This window comes from Chionomys nivalis, chromosome 22, assembly GCF_950005125.1.
Source record: "Chionomys nivalis chromosome 22, mChiNiv1.1, whole genome shotgun sequence".
NCBI classification, from domain to species: Eukaryota; Metazoa; Chordata; class Mammalia; order Rodentia; family Cricetidae; genus Chionomys; species Chionomys nivalis.
Genome location: NC_080107.1, coordinates 4,931,003 through 4,952,638, shown reverse-complemented (window position 1 = coordinate 4,952,638; position 21,636 = coordinate 4,931,003). Strand labels below are relative to the sequence as shown.

Here is a 21,636-nt window from a genome sequence, read left to right as displayed (position 1 = left end):
CCCCAGCTCCAACACTTCCTCTTAAGAGAATTCATCAAAACCGAGACTTCTCAGTCTTTCTATGCATAATGACTTGAAGTTCAGTGCTCTTAAGGTGAAGTTTCCATGTTCTCTCATTTCAAACTATAAGCTTTATTCAAGTCTATAATTTTCCTGGGACTTTAAAAAAATGTTGTTGATTGTACCGTTATTGTTATTTTGTGATACTTCCCCTAAGATCAGTCTGGGATAAATCATCCATATAGATTTTTTTATTTGACATTTCTGTTTTTGAGTTTTGCAACACTGATTTTATCAATCCCTTATTGATGAGAAGAGAAAACCCCAGGTTAAGCATTAAGTGAAAAATCACACCTGCACTTTAAAAACAGCTCAGGTAGTCTTGGCTGGCATGGTGCCCTCTGTATTGTTTCTCCGTTCCACCCAGAACCCCATGGAATCCAGTTTCCCAACTTTTACCCTCATAGCTACTTCAGTGCAGTTGGGAGCATACGCTCTTAAAATTATAAAAAATTACATAATACTCATTTAATGTTTGATTGTTCCCAAGAGGGCATACATGCACATGTACAAAGGGAAATGAACCTGCAGTTGAGAAACACTGAGGGAAAGTGCCATCCAACAACCCTGGGTGAGGTTAACGGTTTCTATCCTGCATATACCTAAGCCAGCACAGGAGATAGGCAGAAGATAGAGAGAGACTGCAACAGGTGTACATATAGATGTCGCTATCTAAACATCTGGACATTGGCATTGCAGATGAGCTTCATCTTCTGCACTTGCATAACCTCACCTGCTTCCACACAGTCCTCGGCTGAACTGAGGGGCCCTCACGCCTGTCTGGCTGCTCTCGTGCTGATTGCTGGCGTAGTCCCGCAGACTGGGAAAGAATAGAAGTTTCCTGCCGCTAGCAGAGATGAAAGTTCGTCTTTCAGAAATAGATAGCTCTTTACTTTTGCATCTCAACAAGCAAACTCTAAGGATATATGTGCAGTTCCGTTTTCAAGGTTTCCGAGAGTCCCATTTTGCTTATAAAACTGTAGGTTTTTATGTAGATCATGGAAGCTAGCAATGCTCACTATGTTTTAGGAAGCCAAGCTCTCATGATTTTCTTAGAGTCTGCTGGACTCAAAGCTTCTCAGGAAACTGGCACATCAATGATTGCTCTTGGTTCCCACCGCTGTCCCTAGAAAGCAGAGGCCTCTGTTCCTGTTTACATTCTTGCTCCCTTCTGTCTTCTGATGACACTTTGGTCCCTGGTGTTCCGTTACCTCTTTCATCTTGTCTGCAAAGACTAATCTGTGTCTTTCTCCAGTTTAGTCTGGCAAAAAAAGAAAGAAAATGAAAGAGGAAAGGAAAACTGTTGACTTAGGGTTTAACTGAATGCTTTCTGACATTACTATATCATATCTGGTGCTACACACGTAACTGCTGTGTTGGAAGCTTTGGAATTCTAGTATGATTTCAAGGCTATACATCTTGTTTTTCTAGGCCCCCAAATGTTTGCCTATGCCTTTAATTTCTTTTGTGTTTTCTAAGTCTTTGGATACATGGAAATAAGTTCATATGATATCATTTTTTCCTGAAAACTATTCTCCCTCCACTTTTCCACCACTCTCTTTTCTGAAATGACTATAAAACTCTGCTTTCATCCGGGGTCATCTGTGCAGAGGCTCAGGATAAAGGCAGTGTTTCAGGAAGCAAATTTGCATGGCCTCTACCCTCTGACAACAGGAGAGTGGTGTCGTGAGCTCTGTCTCATGAACTGTTGGCATCATACTTGAACCAGTTGTTAAATCATTCCAGTGCATACATCCAATCTTCCAGGTCAGATTACTTATGAGATAAAGGGCTGTCACATAATAGCCATGTGCTCCAGGACAAGAATGGCTGTCCACAAGGTCTTTTAGACACGGTAACAAGAGAAGCAATTGTTTCTGTGTCTGAATTGAAGCATGAAATAGACTTGGTTTAAGACGTTATTGAGTATCAAGCAGTTTCTTGAGTGTAAGTTTCAAAAAAAAAAGTGATAAAAAATGAGATTTGTTAAAATCACCCATCTACTATAGACTGAGTTGCTCCAAACATATCCCTCTCCTGCTCTTGAGTGACTTGTCTGCACCTCCACACCTAGCATCCAACAGTTCCTTGCTTGGGGTCATAACTTGGTCTCTACCAAACTAAAACAATACAAGAGGGGGAAATGACTATGTTTGAGGTGCATAGAAAGTTAGTTTGAGAACCCCTTGGAGGGTGTTAATTTCCAGGCAAGAACTTAATGGGGATTTGAGTTGAGTTGAGAGGAACTACTAGAAGCATCAGAGGTGAAGAGTGTGGAGGAGAAACTATGTACTGACATATATATCCGTGTACCAAAAAGTGAAAAGTTAAAAATGGGAAATATTTGTTAATCATTTATGGGTTGCCCTATTGAAATCCATCACTCAGTGAAATAAGGGCCATATGCCCTTTAGCTTTACATATTGCTATGTTGGGAGCTGTAAACCCCCCAGATCCTGAATTTCTGGTAAACAACTTGTAATGCCTGCAGCTGCTCTGAGCACGAGACCCTCAGGAGTTCTTGATGGCAGGGGAGTGGTTTTTGGTGCTTTTGGCTGGGGCATGGCTATCAGTCAAGGATCCTATATAAGCTGCCCATGGACACAATAATGAGGGCATTTTGGCATCAAGGATGACCTGTGTCTCTGTTGTGAGTCTTTGTGAGTTTCAATCTCCAGCCCCTTGCCCGGTTCACAAACTGTATGGTAGCGCATAGAGTGCAGACATACGTGGTACACTACATTGCTATGTCTCCGTAACACACAGCCAATGCTCAACACATTAGCTGAACAACCGAAAAAAAACAAACAGGAAATACACACAGATACAATGCCTAGCAGTGTTGTTAGGATAAAAGGACAGCACTTCTTGTTTCCCGTTGGGAGCTTCACTACGAAGAGAAACAAAGTCTCACAGTATGAATCCATGAGAGTGGCCCTTGAACCAGCACTTGGACACACAGTTCATTACAGGGAGGGACACATTCACAGGACACACAGTTCATTACAGGGAGGGACACATTCACAGGGGAAATTAAAAGAAGGCAGAGAGATGATCAACATTTTCCTTCCTGCATATATTTTTATTTTACATAATAATAAGAAGCGGTTTAAACCACCACTCGTCAGCTGTATCTTGCTGGGTGTTCCAACAATACCTGGGTATATTAACTGTGGACCCTGGCCAGCATCATCCAAGTACAGCTTTCTCCCTAGTCTGATCTTTCCCGCTTCTTCTCCGCTAGCCGTTCCTGATTTCCACTGTGCCACCATTAGCTCACCTCCTTAAACTAAAGGATCCCTGTCCTGCTCTGCTTTTCTGTGTCCCACTGTGGCGGTATTCTCTGCGCCCCTCCCCCGTGCTTCATGTGCTCTTCCGTGTCCCCCCGCCCTGCGTGTAGGGCTGAGAACTGATCTTCAGGTCTGCATTCCTTGTCTGTGGTTACTGCCTCTTCTCTCCCCCACCATGAATGACAGTCACAGTTGGCCACAGACATCGTTCTTTTTCAGTTGTTAAGTGTTTGAGATTAGGATCAGCCTTTTGCACAGTTTGCAACCCCGCCGCCTTCCGATGTTAGCAAAGCTCCCGAAAGGGACATTCAAAAATACCCATTGGGTGAGTACTGTTTGCCAACCACATCTGGGTGGCTAGGACAGCAGCAATAGCTCCAGTGTGTTCTCATTCTAGCAAAGACGCAAGGGAAATTAAACGTGGGATTCCTGTAGAAAATGAACAGGGTTATCTGTGAGATGACAACAGAGAAGGGAAGAAAATCTCCATAGAAGGAGTAAAAGGGAAACAAAGACAGGAGGGAAGGGGGAAGAAAGGGAAGGAAAACCACATAAACATAAAGTCAGAGAGGAACCATGTGCCCAGGCAGAGGGACAAGACAACCAAAGACCTGGAGAAAAGACCAAGCGGGAAAACCTTGGGAGATTTAATGGATTAAGTAAAGCTGAGATGGTCTAAGCAAAGGGGTTCAGGGCCAGGCTTGGCATAGTCTAGGGCTGTGTCACAAGGATCAAAGGGTTGGAACTATAGGTCAATGGAAAACTGAAGGAGCTAGAGAAATGGTTGAAAATGGATTTAAAATTTTACAAGTTCATCTTGGCTTCTTTGTAGAAAACTGACGACTTGGGGGATTTTAAAAGGAGACCAAGTAGCAGATTATTAAACAATTGCCCAGGTAAGAATATGCCGTTGTACAGAAGGCTGTACAGAAGAGGTATCATGGCAACTGAGTCTGCATCCACTCTGCCTCCCCAGCAAGAGGAGGAATGGGGGGGGGGAGAAGCAGGGAAGGGAAGGAAGGAGGAGGAGACAATGGAAGCAGGGCGGGGAGGAGGGGAAGGGAGGGGAAGAGAGGGAGGAGTGAAGATGAGGAAGACATTTATTTTATTCATCAAATTAATAGGATTTGGTTATTAATGGATTCATGTTAGGGATGATAAGGAATCATGGATTCCTTTCCAAATTTCTGGTCAAACTGGCTTTTTGTTGTTGTCATCGTCGTGGGGGAGATTGGCTGGAGGAACAGTTCTGTTAGGGTGAGATAGAGCTCCAGTTTAGTTGCAAGCACGCTGGAGAAGCATGCTGAGGCGTCAGACAGCTTAAGAAGGTTCCAGGCTGGAGACTTGAACTGAATACTTGTGATGTTAGGTTTCTTTTAAAGTCAAGACAAGGACGTGAGAAGGGGGTGTGGGGGGTAATAAATGCTCCTGAGTTAAAATAAACCCTGGGACTTTCAGTCTTTGTCTTGGAAGAAAAGGAGCCAGCAAGGGATTGTGACACTGAGGAGTGAGGGCATTGATTTTGGACTTTGTAAAACAATGTCAAGCACCTTTTATTGCTTGGGGAACAGGCTTCAATGTGACTACCCTCTGAGTGCAGCAACTACCAGCTTGGGAAATTCAAATTGGCCAACTTGCAAAACAATTATCCCAGCTGGACTTGTTGACTCTTTAAACAGGCACGGGGAGGGGGCGTGTCCTAGATGCTCACCTGAGTAAGCAGGGGCTCCTTACCACCTGGTATAAGAAACTCTGCTTGCTTTAATTGCACTTGGTCTGGAGGAGGGGCTTGGTGAGAGGAGCCTGGGAAGACTGCGGATGGGGCTCCGCTGGGGATGGAACTCCATCTAGGCCTAGAGAGAACCCCTCATTTCTGCTGCGGTCCAGCCCTTGGTGGGTACCACTCCAGGCTGTATTCTTGGGTGCTGTAGGAAAGCAGTCTGAGCCATCAGGAGCAACCTGGTAACGTGGTCTTCTCCAGGTTCCTGCCCAGTTTGAGTTCCTGTTTTGGTTTCCTGCAATGGACTATGATTCAGAATATGTAAGCTAAATAAATCCTTCCCTCCCCAGGTTGCTTTTGATCACAGTGTTCTGTCGCAGCAGTGGGCGTCCTAACCAAGGCAGTTCTCCAGGGTAACCTTTGAAACCGTACCTGGCTTTGTCACTGGGACATTAGAAGAAGAGGTAAACATTGCTTATGTCTCCCACCGGGAGGGATTTTTAGCAAAAGGTCTGTTTTCAAAGCTTAGGCAAGGAAGGACGGGTGTCCTAGCGGGTTGCATAATACCTCTGGAGACGTAGTAAATTGTAATCAGAATGGTAGAAGCCAGGTTCTGCCCACTAGGCAGCTATCAGCTCGGACCAGAGTTTAACCCCTCCTCCAGTGCCTGTGGGTGTCAGGAGGTACCTGCTCTTTTTTCTCAGTTCTCCACCTGGCTGAGGGGCCAGTCCCATGAGTGTGTGTAGCCTGACTCAACTATCCTTGTCTTTTAATCCGTGTCAAGTGTCCCCAAATATTCAGACTCTGTAGAACTTTTTTTTTTTCTACCACCTGGCCCATCTTTTACTGGATGCTTCGTCAGTCTTGCAGGTTGGTGGTAGTGTTGCGGGGACCGGATACTGTCTGCTGCCTAAAAGGATCCAACTCAGTGAACAGCGACAACGCGGGCTGTGCGTTGGTTTAAGTGGCAGGCACACTCTTCTTTTTCCAATCATCTTTTCACGCAGCAGTGGCAAGGAGGCCCGCATCGCTCCTCTCAACAGCTGTCTGCACTTGCTGCTTCCCCAGCACGAAACCGGCACACGTGGCGTGTGCTCAGCCGAGGCCTATCACCTGGCTCAGGTGTGCTGTGTCTTTGGCCTCCAATAGCGCTTTGGAGGCTCGGTATGAGCTTGTTTTCTGCTCTGTCTACACTTGTGGTGGCGGGTGTGTCCTGGGGCAACGGAACAGCTCCCTGTACATAGGGACGGGTTATGAAGAAGTGAAGAGGGTGTGAGGGGGAGGAGATTGCTTAGTGAGGCAAGTCACAGAATTTCCTTAGCCAGCCTGAGTTTGGGGACAGGCTATTGCCTGGCTTGCTCATGCATACAGACCCTACTTAAGAGGAAGTGTGGAGAGGAAGGAAGCCAGCACAAGAGGGTGCAGGCCTGGGAGCTTTGAAGAGACTAGCCATAATATGCGTTTGTCACCAAAATGCTCCCTAGGCTCCTCGGGGTATATGTAGGGGCAGTTTTTAGTTCGTGCCAACTGTGTAATTTCTCTTGCTACAGGGCACTTCATTGACAAAGGAAGTTCTGGAGGTTTCGCCACAGTCCTAGTCCCCAAATTGGGAGGTCCGCTATTGGTCACAGAGGCTAGCCACGGAGGACAGTCACTACATAAAGTACCTCAAGGCTGGCCATCAAGCCCCGGTCAATTTTCAAAAGGGAAAGCCCTGCCCCATTTGTGACCTTCTCAGGGCCATTCTTGCTAAGCCCCAGAAACCTAAAGCCATCTGAATGCTCTGAGTGTTGCCAGAACCTGGCCAGGATGTGAGTCCCGGTAACCTAGGTCCCCTAGCGCCCCCTACAGCTGCGGCGGGGTGGGGGTGGGGATCGGGTTGGGGAGAGCGAGCTGAGGCTGTGAGCCACAGCACCACACCCAAGACCCCACCCAGATCACAGAAGCCCCCAGGCCACAGAAACGGGGCGTGGGCCAGAGCCTGAGGCATCCCTGGCCACCACAGTTGCTCCGCCTGTGGCCACCAATTCCCCTCCCCAGGCGTCCCTCTCTCCGCCCCTGTCGCCTGCCAGTACCGGACACGCTGCTGCACTTCATCTCTTGGGGCGCTCTTCGCCTTGGCCAACCGTCGCATCCTGTGCAACTCTGGTCAGTGGCCGTTTGGTGTTGAATGTTCCCCACCAAGAGTGCATGGCTGCGGAACCGAGGCGCAGACCCGGGCCCCGAGGGGTCGCCCTCTGGGAAGCCGTGATGCTGTTGTACCTGGGAGTGCCTGCGGGTTACCCCTACAACCTGGACCCAGAGAGCGCGCTGCTGTACCAGGGCCCCTCCGGCACTCTGTTTGGCTACTCGGTGGTGCTACACAGCCACGGGGAAAAGCGCTGGTGAGTGCGCCCTCCCCAAGAGGCATGTGGCAGCGTCTCCGCCTCTGGGATTCCTTGTTTGAATCAAACTTTCCGCCCTGCTGGGAGATCAGAGGAAAGCCTGGCTCCAGCCAGTTGGCTCACTGGAGAGCCTTGGAACTAACTTAGGATAGCAGCCCTCAGGGTGCTCCGGGTACCTAGTCCCGGGAGTCCTGAGTCCTGGAAGATGGTGATGGGCAGAGGACGTAGGCACCACTTTCACAGCTATGGCAACTTGGGGCAGGGTGGGTGGGCAGGCTGGCTCACATCTGAGCGAACTTGCATGGTTCTCGCTTTAGGCTCATCGCAGGGGCACCCACTGCCAGCTGGCCCTCCAATGCCTCAGTGGTCAATCCTGGGGCCGTTTACAGATGCAGGATCGCAAAGAATCCAGGTCAGACCTGCGAGCAGCTCCAGCTGGGTGAGTTGGGTCCTGGACCAGGAGATAATGAACTTTCTCTCCCCCATGGGCTCATTGCTGGGCAAATTCTGGAAGAAGTCACGATGCCAGTTTCTTCTAGTTTAAAGTGCATGCTTTTCAGCTTTAACCCCGTGGCAGCTTGCTTCTGGTGATATTTGCCTTTCTCTTGCTTGTGGCTGTGGTTTAGCTGATCTCAGTAGCTGGCATAGCTCTTTCAGGGAAAGGTTTGTAGGATGCCTTCTGGCCAGCCACCTCTTATCACCCACCATGAGTAAAACCTGCCTCAAAGCCAGAGGATCAAGCTCAGGGGAGGATTGCTGAGGATTTTACTTGATCTTGGACTTTTCATCTTTGATATAGGATAAAGGGCACATCAGGAATGAAAAGTTAGATTGATCCTACATCCCATCATCTAGCCCAAGGGCTTTTCTTTCTCTTCCTTTGAAAAAGAAACGAATACCATATTTCCCCGCCGTAGAATATATGCCATAAAAGAAAGGGAGGGGAAAATGGCATGTCTACTGTTAAAATCATTAATATAGGAGGTCTAACATATTGTTCCTAAACTTCCTCCCCTCAGATTCCCCTGTGAAGCAGGCCTGTCTCCGGCCCTCATTTTTTATGTCTTTATTTAGGTTTGCAGCAACTTGAGACATGTGTGCTGCTGGGGGAGGGGAGAAGTTTCATGTTTCAAAGTCAAAAGCAAATTTGCTGCGCACAGGCCCATGGGAAAAGAAAGGGGAACTAATATCATATTTAGATCTATCTTGCTCCCAGTGTTAAGCATTGTCGTATATATTGCTCAATGTTTCCCCGCTTAAAACAACCCTAGGTTATGACTGCATTGTTTCTGCTTTCCGCAGTGGGGATCAAGCACAGAGAACTATGGGTTCCTCCTTCAAAATTATGTACGGAGGCTTAGCCTTACACTTCAGTGGTACATCAGATAAGACTAAAGGAAGGGTTTGGTGTGCTGTCTATAGGGATGCTCTATGACGATGAGTTAGTTATAGGTAATAATTGGGACTTCCTATGCTTATCTGTAAATGGGCTATCGGAGATTACCTTATTTTGTCTTTAACGTCTATAATCATCTCCGTGTTGTTTTCTTGCTTGTTTTGTTCTTTTTGTCCCTTCACATTTTTACCTCAGCACCCATAAAAAGGCAGGAATTGTCTGCGCATTGGCCTTGGCTGAAGCTGATAGAAAAGTACAAAGGCTATTGAGGGGGAGGAGGAGGAGGAGGAGGAGGAGGAGGAGAACAACGAAGGGGAGAGGGAGAGAAACAACATAAACAAATTCTAGTCAGGAAAATAAGAGTTATTGTGAACTTTAATTCTTTGTGAAGAAGAAATGGGCCTCAGAGCATCATTAGGAACCCCTGGTCCAAGTGGCAGACGGGGGCGCATAGAAGACTCACAGAGCTGCGTATTTGGAATGGTTTTGCAGAGTATTTTCGTTGCCTGAGAGAACTGTGCAATGAAGGAAGCCTTCATCTAACAGAGGCTTCCCGGGGTCTCCGGTCCTGGCTTTCAAGTCGTGACATTACAACTAGTGGTAGCTACATCCTGCCTGGAGGGCACTGGATCTATTTATGGCTGCTTGTATTTAACTGGAAAGATCATGCCCTGATAAATTGTATAAGCTTTTAGATGAGGGCAGCTGCCAATTAAGGAAAACCTAAATCCACCATGGTATAGAGCACAGAGTATCTCCAGAGACATTGAAACACAGTAGTAGATACAGAAGGAACATTACGAGTTCTGGGATGGATGGTTAAAGGAAAGGACAAATCTGATAGTTATCAGCTTGATTAGTGGGTAAAAGAGTTAGCAATGGTAAGCCAAAGCGATATTTCTCACCTTCAACAACTGAGTCCATCACAAAAATACTGAGATGAAAGAGACAGTTGAGTGTAAGGTCCTAGTCAATTGATTGGTTCCAGTGTCAACTATGGCAGCATTGAGAATATTTTTGTAAGGGAACGGACTGAAGTCATTTCTCAGGGAACATTACGAAAAATACCGTCTCAGCTTCTACAAGAAAAAATGTTTATTAAGAACAAATTCAAAAGTAATTTAAAGCTGTGAGGTAAAATATGGATGCTAATGTCCAGAAAGAAAGTTTTAAAAGTCACCAATTGATGAGCAGAACCATATTTAACTGTAAGGTTTGTAGACTGTGTACTATTACTTAGGAACACATTGTGTGTATATGTATGTATGTATTGTGTATAGAGAGGAAGCAGAAAGCTACCTATGTGCACACACACAAAATCCTCTGACTGAGCTATTTATAATTTTAAAAATATTTTATTTATACTATACTATATTATATAGTTATATTATGAATTACTATGTTAGCAATTACATAAATAATTGTAATTATCTTATCCAGAATGTGAGTGGTTATTATAAAGTTTAAAAACAGCTTAGCCAGGCATGGTGGCATATGCGTTTAATTCTAGCACTCAGGAGGCAGAGGAAAGTAGATCTTTGAGATCTAAGCCAGCCTAATCTACACAGTAGTCCAAGGATCGCCAGAGCTACATAGTGAGACCCTGTCTCAAATCCTGCTTCCCAAAATACTTAGTTCAATATCCTATACATATCAGACATTGAAAAATGTTTTATTTTCTACTTAAAATATATGTGATATCTGCAACAAAATGCTATCAAAATAAGTAGGGTCAACTAATGGCCTAAAAATAAAATGTTAGTTGTATAAACAAAAAAACTGAAATGAAGCAAAATGAAAAAGAAGTCACTTAGCCCATCGGGAAACAAAAGTTGTAAGATAGAGAGCTATTGAAGCTATCTATCTCAGTAAGTAGCCGCTTGTCTCTGGAATACTGTCACTTTTTATCACCATTCTAAAAGTGTCCAGTCTTGTAAAATGGTGCCTACCAGCTGTTTGGTTCAAAATATCCATCATGAGGTGTTTCCAAGTCTCTGTACTATGTCAGACAAATGGCTGGTTCAGATAGGCGCCTATGTTCTCCCACCTTAGCCTGTGGCTAAGGTTACTGCATATCACGTTGTATTCACTACAGCCGTAATCAGGGTCAAGCAGGCATACACATTTATCTGGCATGCTCAGGGGAGAAAATGGCAGTGCCCCCTAGCAGACCCAATTGGCTGCTGAGGTAACACTGACAGAGTTGCTTCTGTAACACCCAGGGTGTTTTCTTCCTGTGTTCTCTGCCTCCCTCTAGCATCCTGCCTGCCTCAGAGGTGGCTGCTGTTTTTTACCCCCTTACTGCTTCCTTAGCTGTTGAAGGTGTGTATCACTGTGTCAGAGGACCCAAGTTTAATTCCAGCATCCACATCAGGAGGCTTACAGCCACTTTTGATGATGCCTGCTCCAGAGACATCCAATGTGTGTGGTCTCCAAGAGTACCTAAACCCATGCCCCCACCACATATACACAATTAATATTTTAAAAGACTAGAAGTTCCCAAATCCCCCATACTAGAGTTCTCAAAGGGAGAGATGTCCTTCTAATTGGAGAGATGCTTTCTTTTTATTATGATTATTATTTTTCTCTCTTTAAAATTCATTTTGCATACCAACCACAGTCCCCCCTTCCTCCTCATTCTCCTACCCCCCTCCCTCCCAGTCCCATCCACTCCTCAAAGGGTGAGACCTCCCATGGAGATTCAACTAAGCCTGGCATATCCAGTTGAGGCAGGACCAAGCCCCTTCCCCCTGCATCAAGGCTAAGAAAATGGGGTACAGATCTAAACAGAATTCTCAACAGAATAATCTCAAATGACCAAAATACATTTAAGGAACTGCTCAACACCCCTAGTCGTCTGGGAAATGCAATTTAAAACAACTCTGAGATACCATCTAACACCTGTCAGAATGGCTAAGTTCAAAAATACTGATGACAGCTTATGCTGGAGAGGAGGAGGAGTAAGGGGGAGCATTCCTCCACTGCTTGTTGGGAGTGCAAACTTGCACAGCTGTTTTGAAAATCAGTGTGGTGGTTTCTCAGAATACTGGGAATCAATCTACCTCAAGACCTAGCAATACCATCCTTTGGCATATACCCAAAGGATGCTCAATCATACCACAGGGATACTTGCTCAGCTATGTTTATAACAGCATTATTCATAATAGTAAGAACCTGGAAACAGCCTAGATGCCCCTCAACCAAAGAATGGATAAAGAAAATGTGGTGCATTTATGCAATGGAGTATTACTCAGCAGTAAAAAACAATGATGACACATTTGCAGGCAAATGGATGGAAGTAGAAAAAATTCATCCTGAGTGATGCAAACCAGACCCAGAAAGATAAACATGAACCTTCACTCAAAAACTGATGGAAGCAGGTACAGAGATCCACAGGCAAGCACTGGGCTGAGCTCCTGGAGTCCAGTGGAAGAGAGGGAGGAGGGATTATGTGAGCAAGGTAGAGGAGAGGCAGGATAATGATGGGGAAACCCACAGACGGCTGACCCAAGCTAGCGGGAGCTCATGGACTTTGAACTGACAGCTGGGAAGCCTGCATGGGACCCAACTAGGCCCTTTGAATGTGGGTGATAGTGTGTGGCTTGGTCTATTTATGGGACTCCTGGCAGTGGGAACAGGATTTATCCCTGGTGCACAAGAGATGCTTTCTTAAATCCATTTCTTTTTGATACATGCTTCTATGTTCATTGGCTAATATTTCTAATGGCGAAGATACTTTTCCTTGGCAAATGATCTTGGCCCAGGTATTCCTAGTCCATTGTGCATACGGCTCTTGTATCCATCTGGTCATTAGCTGAGGGAGATTGAGAGACCAACTCTAAGGGCACAGGAACAGTACAATAGTTTGCCCACCTATACGTTCATTGTTGTAGGAATCTCTGATGGGAAGATATAGGGACAAGAACAAAGTAGGAACTGAGACCCATGTGGGGCCCGAGGAAGCCTCAGCTAGAGGAAGATATCATAAAATAATATGCCTCTTAGGGCGTGGCCCCTGGTAGGTTCCCATGCTGCAGGTATGACTCCAAAGCCTTGTACATATGGGCAGTTAATTGCACTCGTGGATTATTAGAGACAGGAAGAAGGGTAGTAAGAGGAGGAGCAAGAGAAGGAGGAAATAGTCACATGAGGAGAAGGAGGGTTAGAGGAAATGCAGGTCCACCTGTTTATATTTCATTGCATATGTGAACAAAATTCTCACAGAATAGGAAAGAAAAAAATATGCCAGGCAAAACAAGCCAAGGAGATCTCTGCGAGCACAGTACCTCTGAAGAACTGAGAACCAGGCAGGATGACATTGCAGAATGATGGATTACAGAGGTGATCAGATTATTTCTGGAACAATTTATGACTTTGAACCTATCCTGTGAGGTTTACAACTGGGAAGTGGTGTTCAGATTGCGTGTTGACACTTGGGGGTCTAGTGTGGGGTAATAAATACTTTGGAGTCAATGTTTCAAGACTAAGAGTGGTATTACAATTACAGGGCAAACCTCCTGTGCTAGAGGTTACTGAGTCCTTATCTAGGACAGCAGCAGGTGTGCTGGGGAAAAACCAGAGTTCTAGAGATGTTCAGAGGATGGATTCAGAAACACTTGGTAGTTTTTGAACGAGTAACACTAGGGAAAAGACATTATCAAAGATGTCACTAAAGGTTCTGATTTGGGGGGTACTGGGCAGATAATGGTGATAGGTACCCCAAAGAGGTAGAACAGCAGGGTTTCTGGGAAGGCAATGCATTCCATTGGTGTGAGGTTTATACAACACAAAACAGATACCTATGAGTTAGATTTTTATGCCTGAGGACCAGAAGACTGTACCGGCAAGTCAGAGAAAGGGTGATTGACGCGGAAGGGGATGTCAATGAGCTTAAGCTGCAAACTGTAGGGTGCAGATCAGGAGATCAAGGGTAGACACTGGTACTCCTACAACTAGAGAAGGGCCTACTTGTACTCAATTCCACTTCAACTTAAACCACCCAGGGAACTTTAGGAATACCTGTTCTAGTGGTCCAGTCTCAAATTGTCTCCAGGAGCCTGTTCAAAAAGGGACGCGGGAGTTTCCAGAGGTTCAAGGATGATTTCAATGTTCACCTATGGTTGAGAACCTCTGGAGAAGAAGGGAGGAGCCTCAATAAAGACAGAGCTAAGAGGCAGCGAGAGAGTCAGGTGCCCCTGGAATTGTAGAAGTCAGAGGATGAGAGGGTTTTGAGAAAGGGTCTGTGGTTGGGAGTGTTAAAAGGTTCTAGACATCACAAAAGATAAGAACTTAGGTAGTTTTGATGGATGAGAGAGAACAGAGTCAATAACCGTGGGAAGACTAGTTTTACGTGGTGGCGGCTGTGAAGACTTGAGACGTGAAGAGTGAGAGCGATAATAAGATGTGATTGAAGCCACAATTAAATCAGTCTAGATGGTGAGCGAATCATTAGTGACAAACATTGGCAGGAGCAAGGATGGGGTCCATTTGATAGGCTTTTTAGAATGGGTAGGGCTGAGAAGTAAGCCGGTTTGCACTGGTTTTGATGACCACATGGGAAGAACTCAATATAACTAAAATGAGTAGATACATTTTTCAGAGTTAGTAGTACTTTACAGACTTTGTGGCCAATTTCAGGGTTCCCCCAGAGGGACTGAATCAGCCTACATTCTGAAGACTTGGTGACTTCTCTCCAGGAAACGTCATTACCAATCTGGAGAGGTCGGTAGTTTGAAAGTGACTGTCTTAATGAGCAGAAAGTTTCAAGAATAATTCACTGTGGGGAAACAGAACATGGAAATGGGTTTGTAGCAACTGGATCCGGCTCCATAATTCCTTTTTTTAAAAATCCTTAGTTTATACCTGTTTTTAAATTGTGAGAATTTCTTTTCAGTTTTGAAACACTGTAATTCATGATGAATGTGTTCAGAAACAATAAGAACATTTATTTTTCAGATTCTTTTTATTTGGAAGGGTGTCTATGTCTCTGAAGTGAATTAGAGATGTTCTTTTCAAATTTCGCCTTGGGCAGAAGCGACATCTCGGTGGTTAAGGGCTCAATTACACCTGGCCCGTAGAGAGTGTGGCAGTTTGTAACCACTGTGGAGTCTTTCTAGCATGGCCTCATTCTGGGCTCAGGCTGTTTTCCTGGGAACATTGTCTAGCGGGCTTTATATGTGATAATTTTTGTGTGCCAACTAGCGTTTCTGTAATGTTTTATTCTAGTCTTTTCAACTTCCTACAGAGAAATGCCTTTTGATATATGGCACGCCTCATCCTGGTGTGAGTCTTTAATGTCAAGGAAAATATGACAGCTCCTCAATGAAACTCATTATCCTACTATCTATAGCCTCCCTCACCTGTTCTACCTGACCAAAAAAAAAATTTTTAAAGTGCATAGCATTTCAACATGGACCACTCTAAGTTTAAGGGCAAGCAAGTTTTCTTGGATTTAGTTTGTTTAGAATTTTGATTTGTCTTGCTTGAATGGGTACAAGTGCTTGCTGTGTTGACTAACTAGAGGTTTGGACAGGAGAATCAACTCGAGGCCCCTGGGCCAGCTGGCCTGCAGTACACAGGGACAGCCGTTAAGAAAGAACCTGTCTCAGCAAAATGGAAGGCTAGAATACTGGGAACAACCGCTGACATATGGTTTCTGAACTACACATAGGCACCCTCCTGACACACACACACACAAGTAGATATATTAAAGATTTAAGTTATTTAAAATGGCATTCATTTCAGTTTTCCAAATGAATCTTTAAAGACAAGAAGTTACCAGAGGACTACAAAAGTAGGATTTCTTTTCCCTTTAGTATTTTCTAATGTCAGAAGCAAATGTTACTAAATTTTAGTAGTAAATTATTTTGGAAATAGATTTAGTACAGAATCAACTTGTTAATAATGACAGCATTTGAAAGGCTAACACCAAGAAGCTGGCTGTTGGTGTTGACCTTTCTCTCTGCCCCCATGCACCTTGATTACCCCCCTTACACACACACACACACACACACACACACACACACACACACAAGCCATCTCTCCCTGTTAAGACTTCTTTCTTTGCATTTGATGCTAAAATTCACAATACTTCAAGAATGCTTTGAAAAAACTATTAATGTGTTTGTTTATAGCTATTAAAACACATTCAGTGCACAGAAAGAATATAGTGCTCAGTAGAGTGACTCTCCTGTTTAAACTATTCTCACCAAGCAGACCCATTGGAGTGCAGTTCCCCTTGTAACTATTACAAAGTTGGGTTTCCTGGAGGACTCTGAAGAAACTTGTGACTAAGAGACCAGCAGAGACCCTGGACCTAGAATCAAGTCTGCACAAATGATCTTCTTTTCTATAGTGCTGAGGCTTCAGAATGAAGGACTAAGTCACATTTACAGAGTTTCAACTCCACAACATGGTGATATTGGTCTACAGGGACCATCTCTGTGGTGGGCAACTTTGTTTAGAATAGAATAGAATAGAATAGAAGGGCATTTAGAACCTGCCCACTAACCTTTGTCAGATTCTATTAGCCATCTTAAGACCACCTTTAAAAATCTCTTTTAAACTCAAGAAAATTATTTTGAGAATGGTCTTTTGTTTTGACATTTAATTCGATAATTTCATTTCTGCTCGTCTTTCATTCTCAGGAGGAAGGGTCTTGGACATCTGACAGCTTTCATGTTCTATGCCACCTCTAAAATGCTGGCGTTGTGGCTTTCATTAACACCGAATCATTCAGATGGCCTTTGAGTTTCTAAATGTCCCTGTTATCTTTTAGAAGAATCGCCACCATGTTTAATTTGATGTGTGTGAAAATCGCATGTTTTAAGTGTAGATTGTATAATATAATGGACTTAGTAGTAACTATGTTTTGATAAGATAAACTAATCGAAAAGGCCATTTGGGTTAGAGCTGGAGGCTGCGCCTCCAATCTCACAGCACTGTGAGCGCCCCCTGGTGTCTAAATTAAAATCAACCGAAGGCAATTTCCTGGGGGAGTAGGAGCATTTGCTATTATTGAACACCTACTAGGTGCTAGGCAGTCATGGATGAGCTGGCGGCAGTTTCTGTAACCTTCACCTGTATGTTTTGGTAGGCTTTATAAGCTGTTAATTTAATCTGTCACTCTAGTTCAGAGGATCTTTTCATTAGTAATTTTTACTTCCTTGAAAAAAAGATACCTGAAGTTAATGTGTCCATAGAACATAGGACAAAACAAGACTTGTTCACTTTCTATGATTGACACAAAAAAGATGGGCCAGTCTTAAATGTATGACATTTATTGTGCAATTGACTAGAACTTCAAATTCGAAAGACAAAAGTAACTCAGAGTGAGGGCTTTTGTTGTTTTTCTGAAAGATGAAACTATGTCATAAGTTCTGAAAGAGCAGCTGCACTTTCAAGAGAAACTTACGCAGTTCCTCACTATTCAGGGAGCAGGACTGAGCACCCCCACCGAATGTCTGCTGGGGAAGTCACGGAGCAGTGACGAGGGTAGAAAAACCAGACAAACCATGACACAAAATGTCCCAGCCTTCCCCCACTGCAAAGCACTTGAGTCAAGCCCTCAAATGTCCAGGGCAAAAGGCCCTGGAAACTGACCTTTCCACTGGGACCTTAGTTCTTCAGTAGAAATGTCCCAATACCGAAGGTGACTAACATGGAGGGGAAAGGGCAGGGGCAGCAGGACAGGGCTCCAGAAACTGAAACTCTTCATGAACAATGCAGAGTTGACTTGATGAGTTCTGTGATGAGTTTCAGGCCAGCTTGAGCTAGAATGAGGCCCTATCTCAAACAAAAACGTTTATTTACATTCTGGGCAGAATTGTTATATTTTGCACATTCTCAGATGGAAAAACAGATTTAGGATGTGAAGTGGAATTCAGCTAATTCACACATCTTGAATATTTGTAGAGTTCTATTGCCAATGTTTTAGAGTCATGGGAAGCAACTTAAAGATTGTTTTTTAATTTAAATTCTAAGGTTTTGATTTACTAGCTTCATAAATTTAGTCAAGTTCTTGGTTCCTTTAAGACTCAGTGTTGGCGGCTAGGGAGATGTTTCAGATGGCAAGGTGTTTTCTGAGCATGCATGAAGACCTGAGTGCAATACCCAGCACCTATGTAAAAGCCAGGCACTATAGCAAGCCTCTAATCTTAGTGCTGGGGAGGTGGAGACAGGAGACCCTGGATCTCACTGTCAGTCTAACTAAATTGATAAGGTCCAGGTTTTCTGAGAGACGCTACCTCAAAAAATACAGTAAAGAGCAGTGGAGATTCCTGGGCTAACCTCCGACTACACATGTGTATTCACCCATGCACACACACCTGTGTACACACCTGTGCACACAGGATTTCACACATTCACAGGACTACATTTTCTTATGAATTAAGAGATTAATAACGCATCTTTTGGCCTTACTGTAAGAATAAAGTTGTGTTCATAATGAGGCTTCCCATAAAGTAATGGGCTATGTCTATTTTATGTAAGAGGATTATGCTGTGACCTGTATACAGTTTAGTGTATAACAAAATCCCTTAAGATCACATTGGTAATATCTGATGCTCACATATGTTCCAGGCTCAGTTTTTGTCCAGGCACATCACACGGCTCCTTTCTTCCCAGAGTCCCTGCAGAAACCCACAGGTCCCAAGTGATTTATTATCTTAAGTTCCTCTTCTCCCAGTCACACTTGGAAAGAACATCAATTTCAAGTGCAATTTCCTCCGCCCCCTCGGTTACTGTGTCTTAAAACTTAAGGAATTAGTGTTGTGGAGGAGAGTAGGGAATTGAGTTTAGTGAAAACATTGTAGTCCTTTGCTGTACCTAAGGGGTTATTGCGGTGGGGTAAAAGATTTCAAAGTCCTCCATCCACAAATATGTACCAAGTGCCTGCTTGGTATGTGAGCGGCAGGGTCCTGCTCTATGAGAATGCTATGGTCAAGACATAGCCAGTCGCTACTGTTTGAGGTAGTGGAAAAGGTCACATCTCTTGTCCTCCATGGCCTCTACTCGATTTTTGGAGTGTTGGTAGTTATACCAAGGAGGTGAAGAGCAAGAAAAGTGGAAGGAAGGGGTGGGAGGACAGAATTCGCTTAGCTTTATACTAACAATCTTATTTTTGTTCATTAAAATAACTAATTTTCATTTATGTATATATTTGTATATCATATTTTCTTCCCTAATTTGAAAAAAATAAGAATGAACTTAATTCTGAAAGAAGACGGCTTTACTATGGATTTTCCCCTTAATTCATACTGGGAAAATGCATTCAGCTGTGCTAAGAATTAGCCATTCTAGTGCAAAAGAGTAGAGAAACATCACATGCTAATTTCCACTCACCTCTTTTGTATTCAACCATACTAAGTACTTTTTCAATCAAGGAACTGATTTGGCTTGCTTAAAGTTCAACTTAATAATGTATACGCTGACATGAATACTGGATTATGAATCATTGCAGCTTGACATTGGGTAAAATAAAACATGAATTCATTTGTGGTCTCGTCAGGAGCATTTATAAAATTGGGTTTTGTGTGAGTCTGTACAAGCATCACCTGTGTCCAAATGAATACCAAATTTCTTCATAAAGAAAACATTTAGTGTTTAATTGTCTGCTCCATTATGTAGCCGCAATCTACTAGGACGGGGATTTCTGTTCAATTCCTTCACATGGAAGCATAGGGTTGAGGGAAAAAAATCTCAGAGAGCTGTGGTTCTCAGCCTTGTGGATGCTACAACCCTTTGATATACAGCTCCTCATGTTGTGGTGAACCCCAGCCTTAAAATTATTCCATTGCTATTTCATAAATGTAATTTTGCTACTGTTATAAATTACAGTGTAAATATCTGATATGCAGAATACCTGATATGTGATCCCTATGAAAGCGTCCTTTGACCCCAAAGGGTCTCAACCCAAGGTTGAAAACCTCTGTCTTAGAGACCTGAGAAAACCATAGGATGTGGAGGTCTTGTCTTTTCTGCTGAGGTTCTTCTGGCACCTTCAAAGAGTATAGGGAAACTCTTCCAGAAACAAGGAAATTCAGAGCTGGGTAGTGAGTTGAGGACTATTCCTGGAGCTGTTTCTAACAGGTAGTGCTCAAAGTCACTCTGTGTTGTCCCTGAAGTTGAGGGTTCCCTCTCTAGGAAGCCGTGTCAAGAAGTGAAAAGAAGAAACAGCATGACATGTATGTGGGTGGGTGTGTAGGTGTATATGTATACACAAGTGTATGCATGCAAAAATAATTCCCTACATTTGTATTATTTTCATTCCTTTACAGTCTGATAGTCATAATTTTGACACATATTTCAAACTCAAGACAATCAACACAAATAGAAGATGGATTTTTTTCCATTTATAGACTTCTGTTTTCAGCATGTTGTCTGGGTTTTGTGTTGGGATGGAATGATGGCCAACATGATCTGTGCTTGGCCAAGATGAATAACGTCAGTGCTAACCCTTGGAGGCCGAGCAGAGCACACAAACAAATGTCTGTAGTTAATCTCAGGCAAAACGAGGCCCTCCCTCCTACTGGTTAGCAAAGCAACTGAATTTCTTCCCAATCATAGCCTATGCCAGTAAGAGTCTTTGCTTGCTAAGTCTTTTCTGTAGAGTAGATAAAATATTTATGTTGTTTATATATTTATATATTATATTTTTAATTATCATAAATAAGAGATCTTATCTATAGACTGGTATCTGTTATTTGGAACCACATCCTAACACATGGGAAAAGCTCTGTCTAGTGGTCCTTCACCCCATCCCCCACACTCCCCACATGCCCACTCACTGCATGTTCATTCTGTTCAAGAGCAACTTAATCTCACAACTACAATACTAGGAAAGTCTGACCGCATTGGATGTCATGTAAACATCTCTAGTTGTGGCTTCTGAAGGGCTCTCTGTTCCACTTCTACGAATCATTGCTTTTAACACAGAATTACAAGTAGGGGAGGACAGGGACGTTAGCCACACTGGAAGTAAAGACCCTAGGGCCTTATGAGTTCTCAGAAGACATTCTAAATAAGACAGGTCATATAGAAGTGTTTATGGAGAGCTCAGGAAACCCCAGAAACAGAGACGGGGGTGGGATGATAAGAAGGGGGCACAGTGTGCAGGAAGTCAGGCGGCGGCAGCAGTCACTGTCATCTGCAGGGCTAACACTCCTGAACAGGAAGCAGCTTGGACGAAACAGATGACAGCTTCACTTGGCAAAGGTGTCTCTAATGTTCATTTAAAAACATAGGAAACAGAACTTTGCCGAGAAACACATAACTGCATGCAGTATGCTATTTTTGCACGTATGAACTTCTGGGCCATTTTCAGCTAGCAATTTACATCATATCATTTTTGTGGTTCAAAAGCACTGTGTTTGTTGTCTTTAAACTTGGGTGACTATCTCTAGGAGAGAACATTTGTTCGCAAATATCAAATATAACCTTGAGGAAAGCACCCATTTTTCACCTACATGCCAACAGTGAAGTGTCATTTGCAGGCCCGTGTGCTCCTGTCTTTAATAACAACTGAACTGGAGGTGAATTAGCTGGGTGTTCACTGTAATTTTAGAAATAGTTTGATATTTGCGGAGGTGATATGTCGTTGATTCTTATGATAACAGAGCTTCAACTGCAGGCAGGCTGGATCTACCTTTGATGATCTGTTTTTGATATTAATTTTTTAAATGTTGGTAATATTAGAGACAAGTCAAACTGAAAACTGTATCGCAATAAAAATTAAAGTTTCATTTGGCCCCTTATTTCTCCTGATTGGTCTGGTCAATGTCGCTCAGG

General features: G+C 43.7%; 1 protein-coding gene across 1 annotated transcript in view; it reads left to right on the top strand.

Moving 5' to 3' along the window:
• The first annotated feature begins 7,147 nt into the window (after positions 1-7,147).
• The window catches only part of Itga4 (integrin subunit alpha 4), a 68,998-nt gene continuing 54,509 nt past the window's right edge, over positions 7,148-21,636 (top strand). Inside the window, exons 1-2 of the mRNA XM_057755418.1 lie at positions 7,148-7,454; positions 7,772-7,893. Coding sequence (XP_057611401.1) covers positions 7,261-7,454; positions 7,772-7,893 — 316 coding nt within the window. The 5' untranslated portion in view covers positions 7,148-7,260. The remainder of the gene's footprint in view (positions 7,455-7,771; positions 7,894-21,636) is intronic.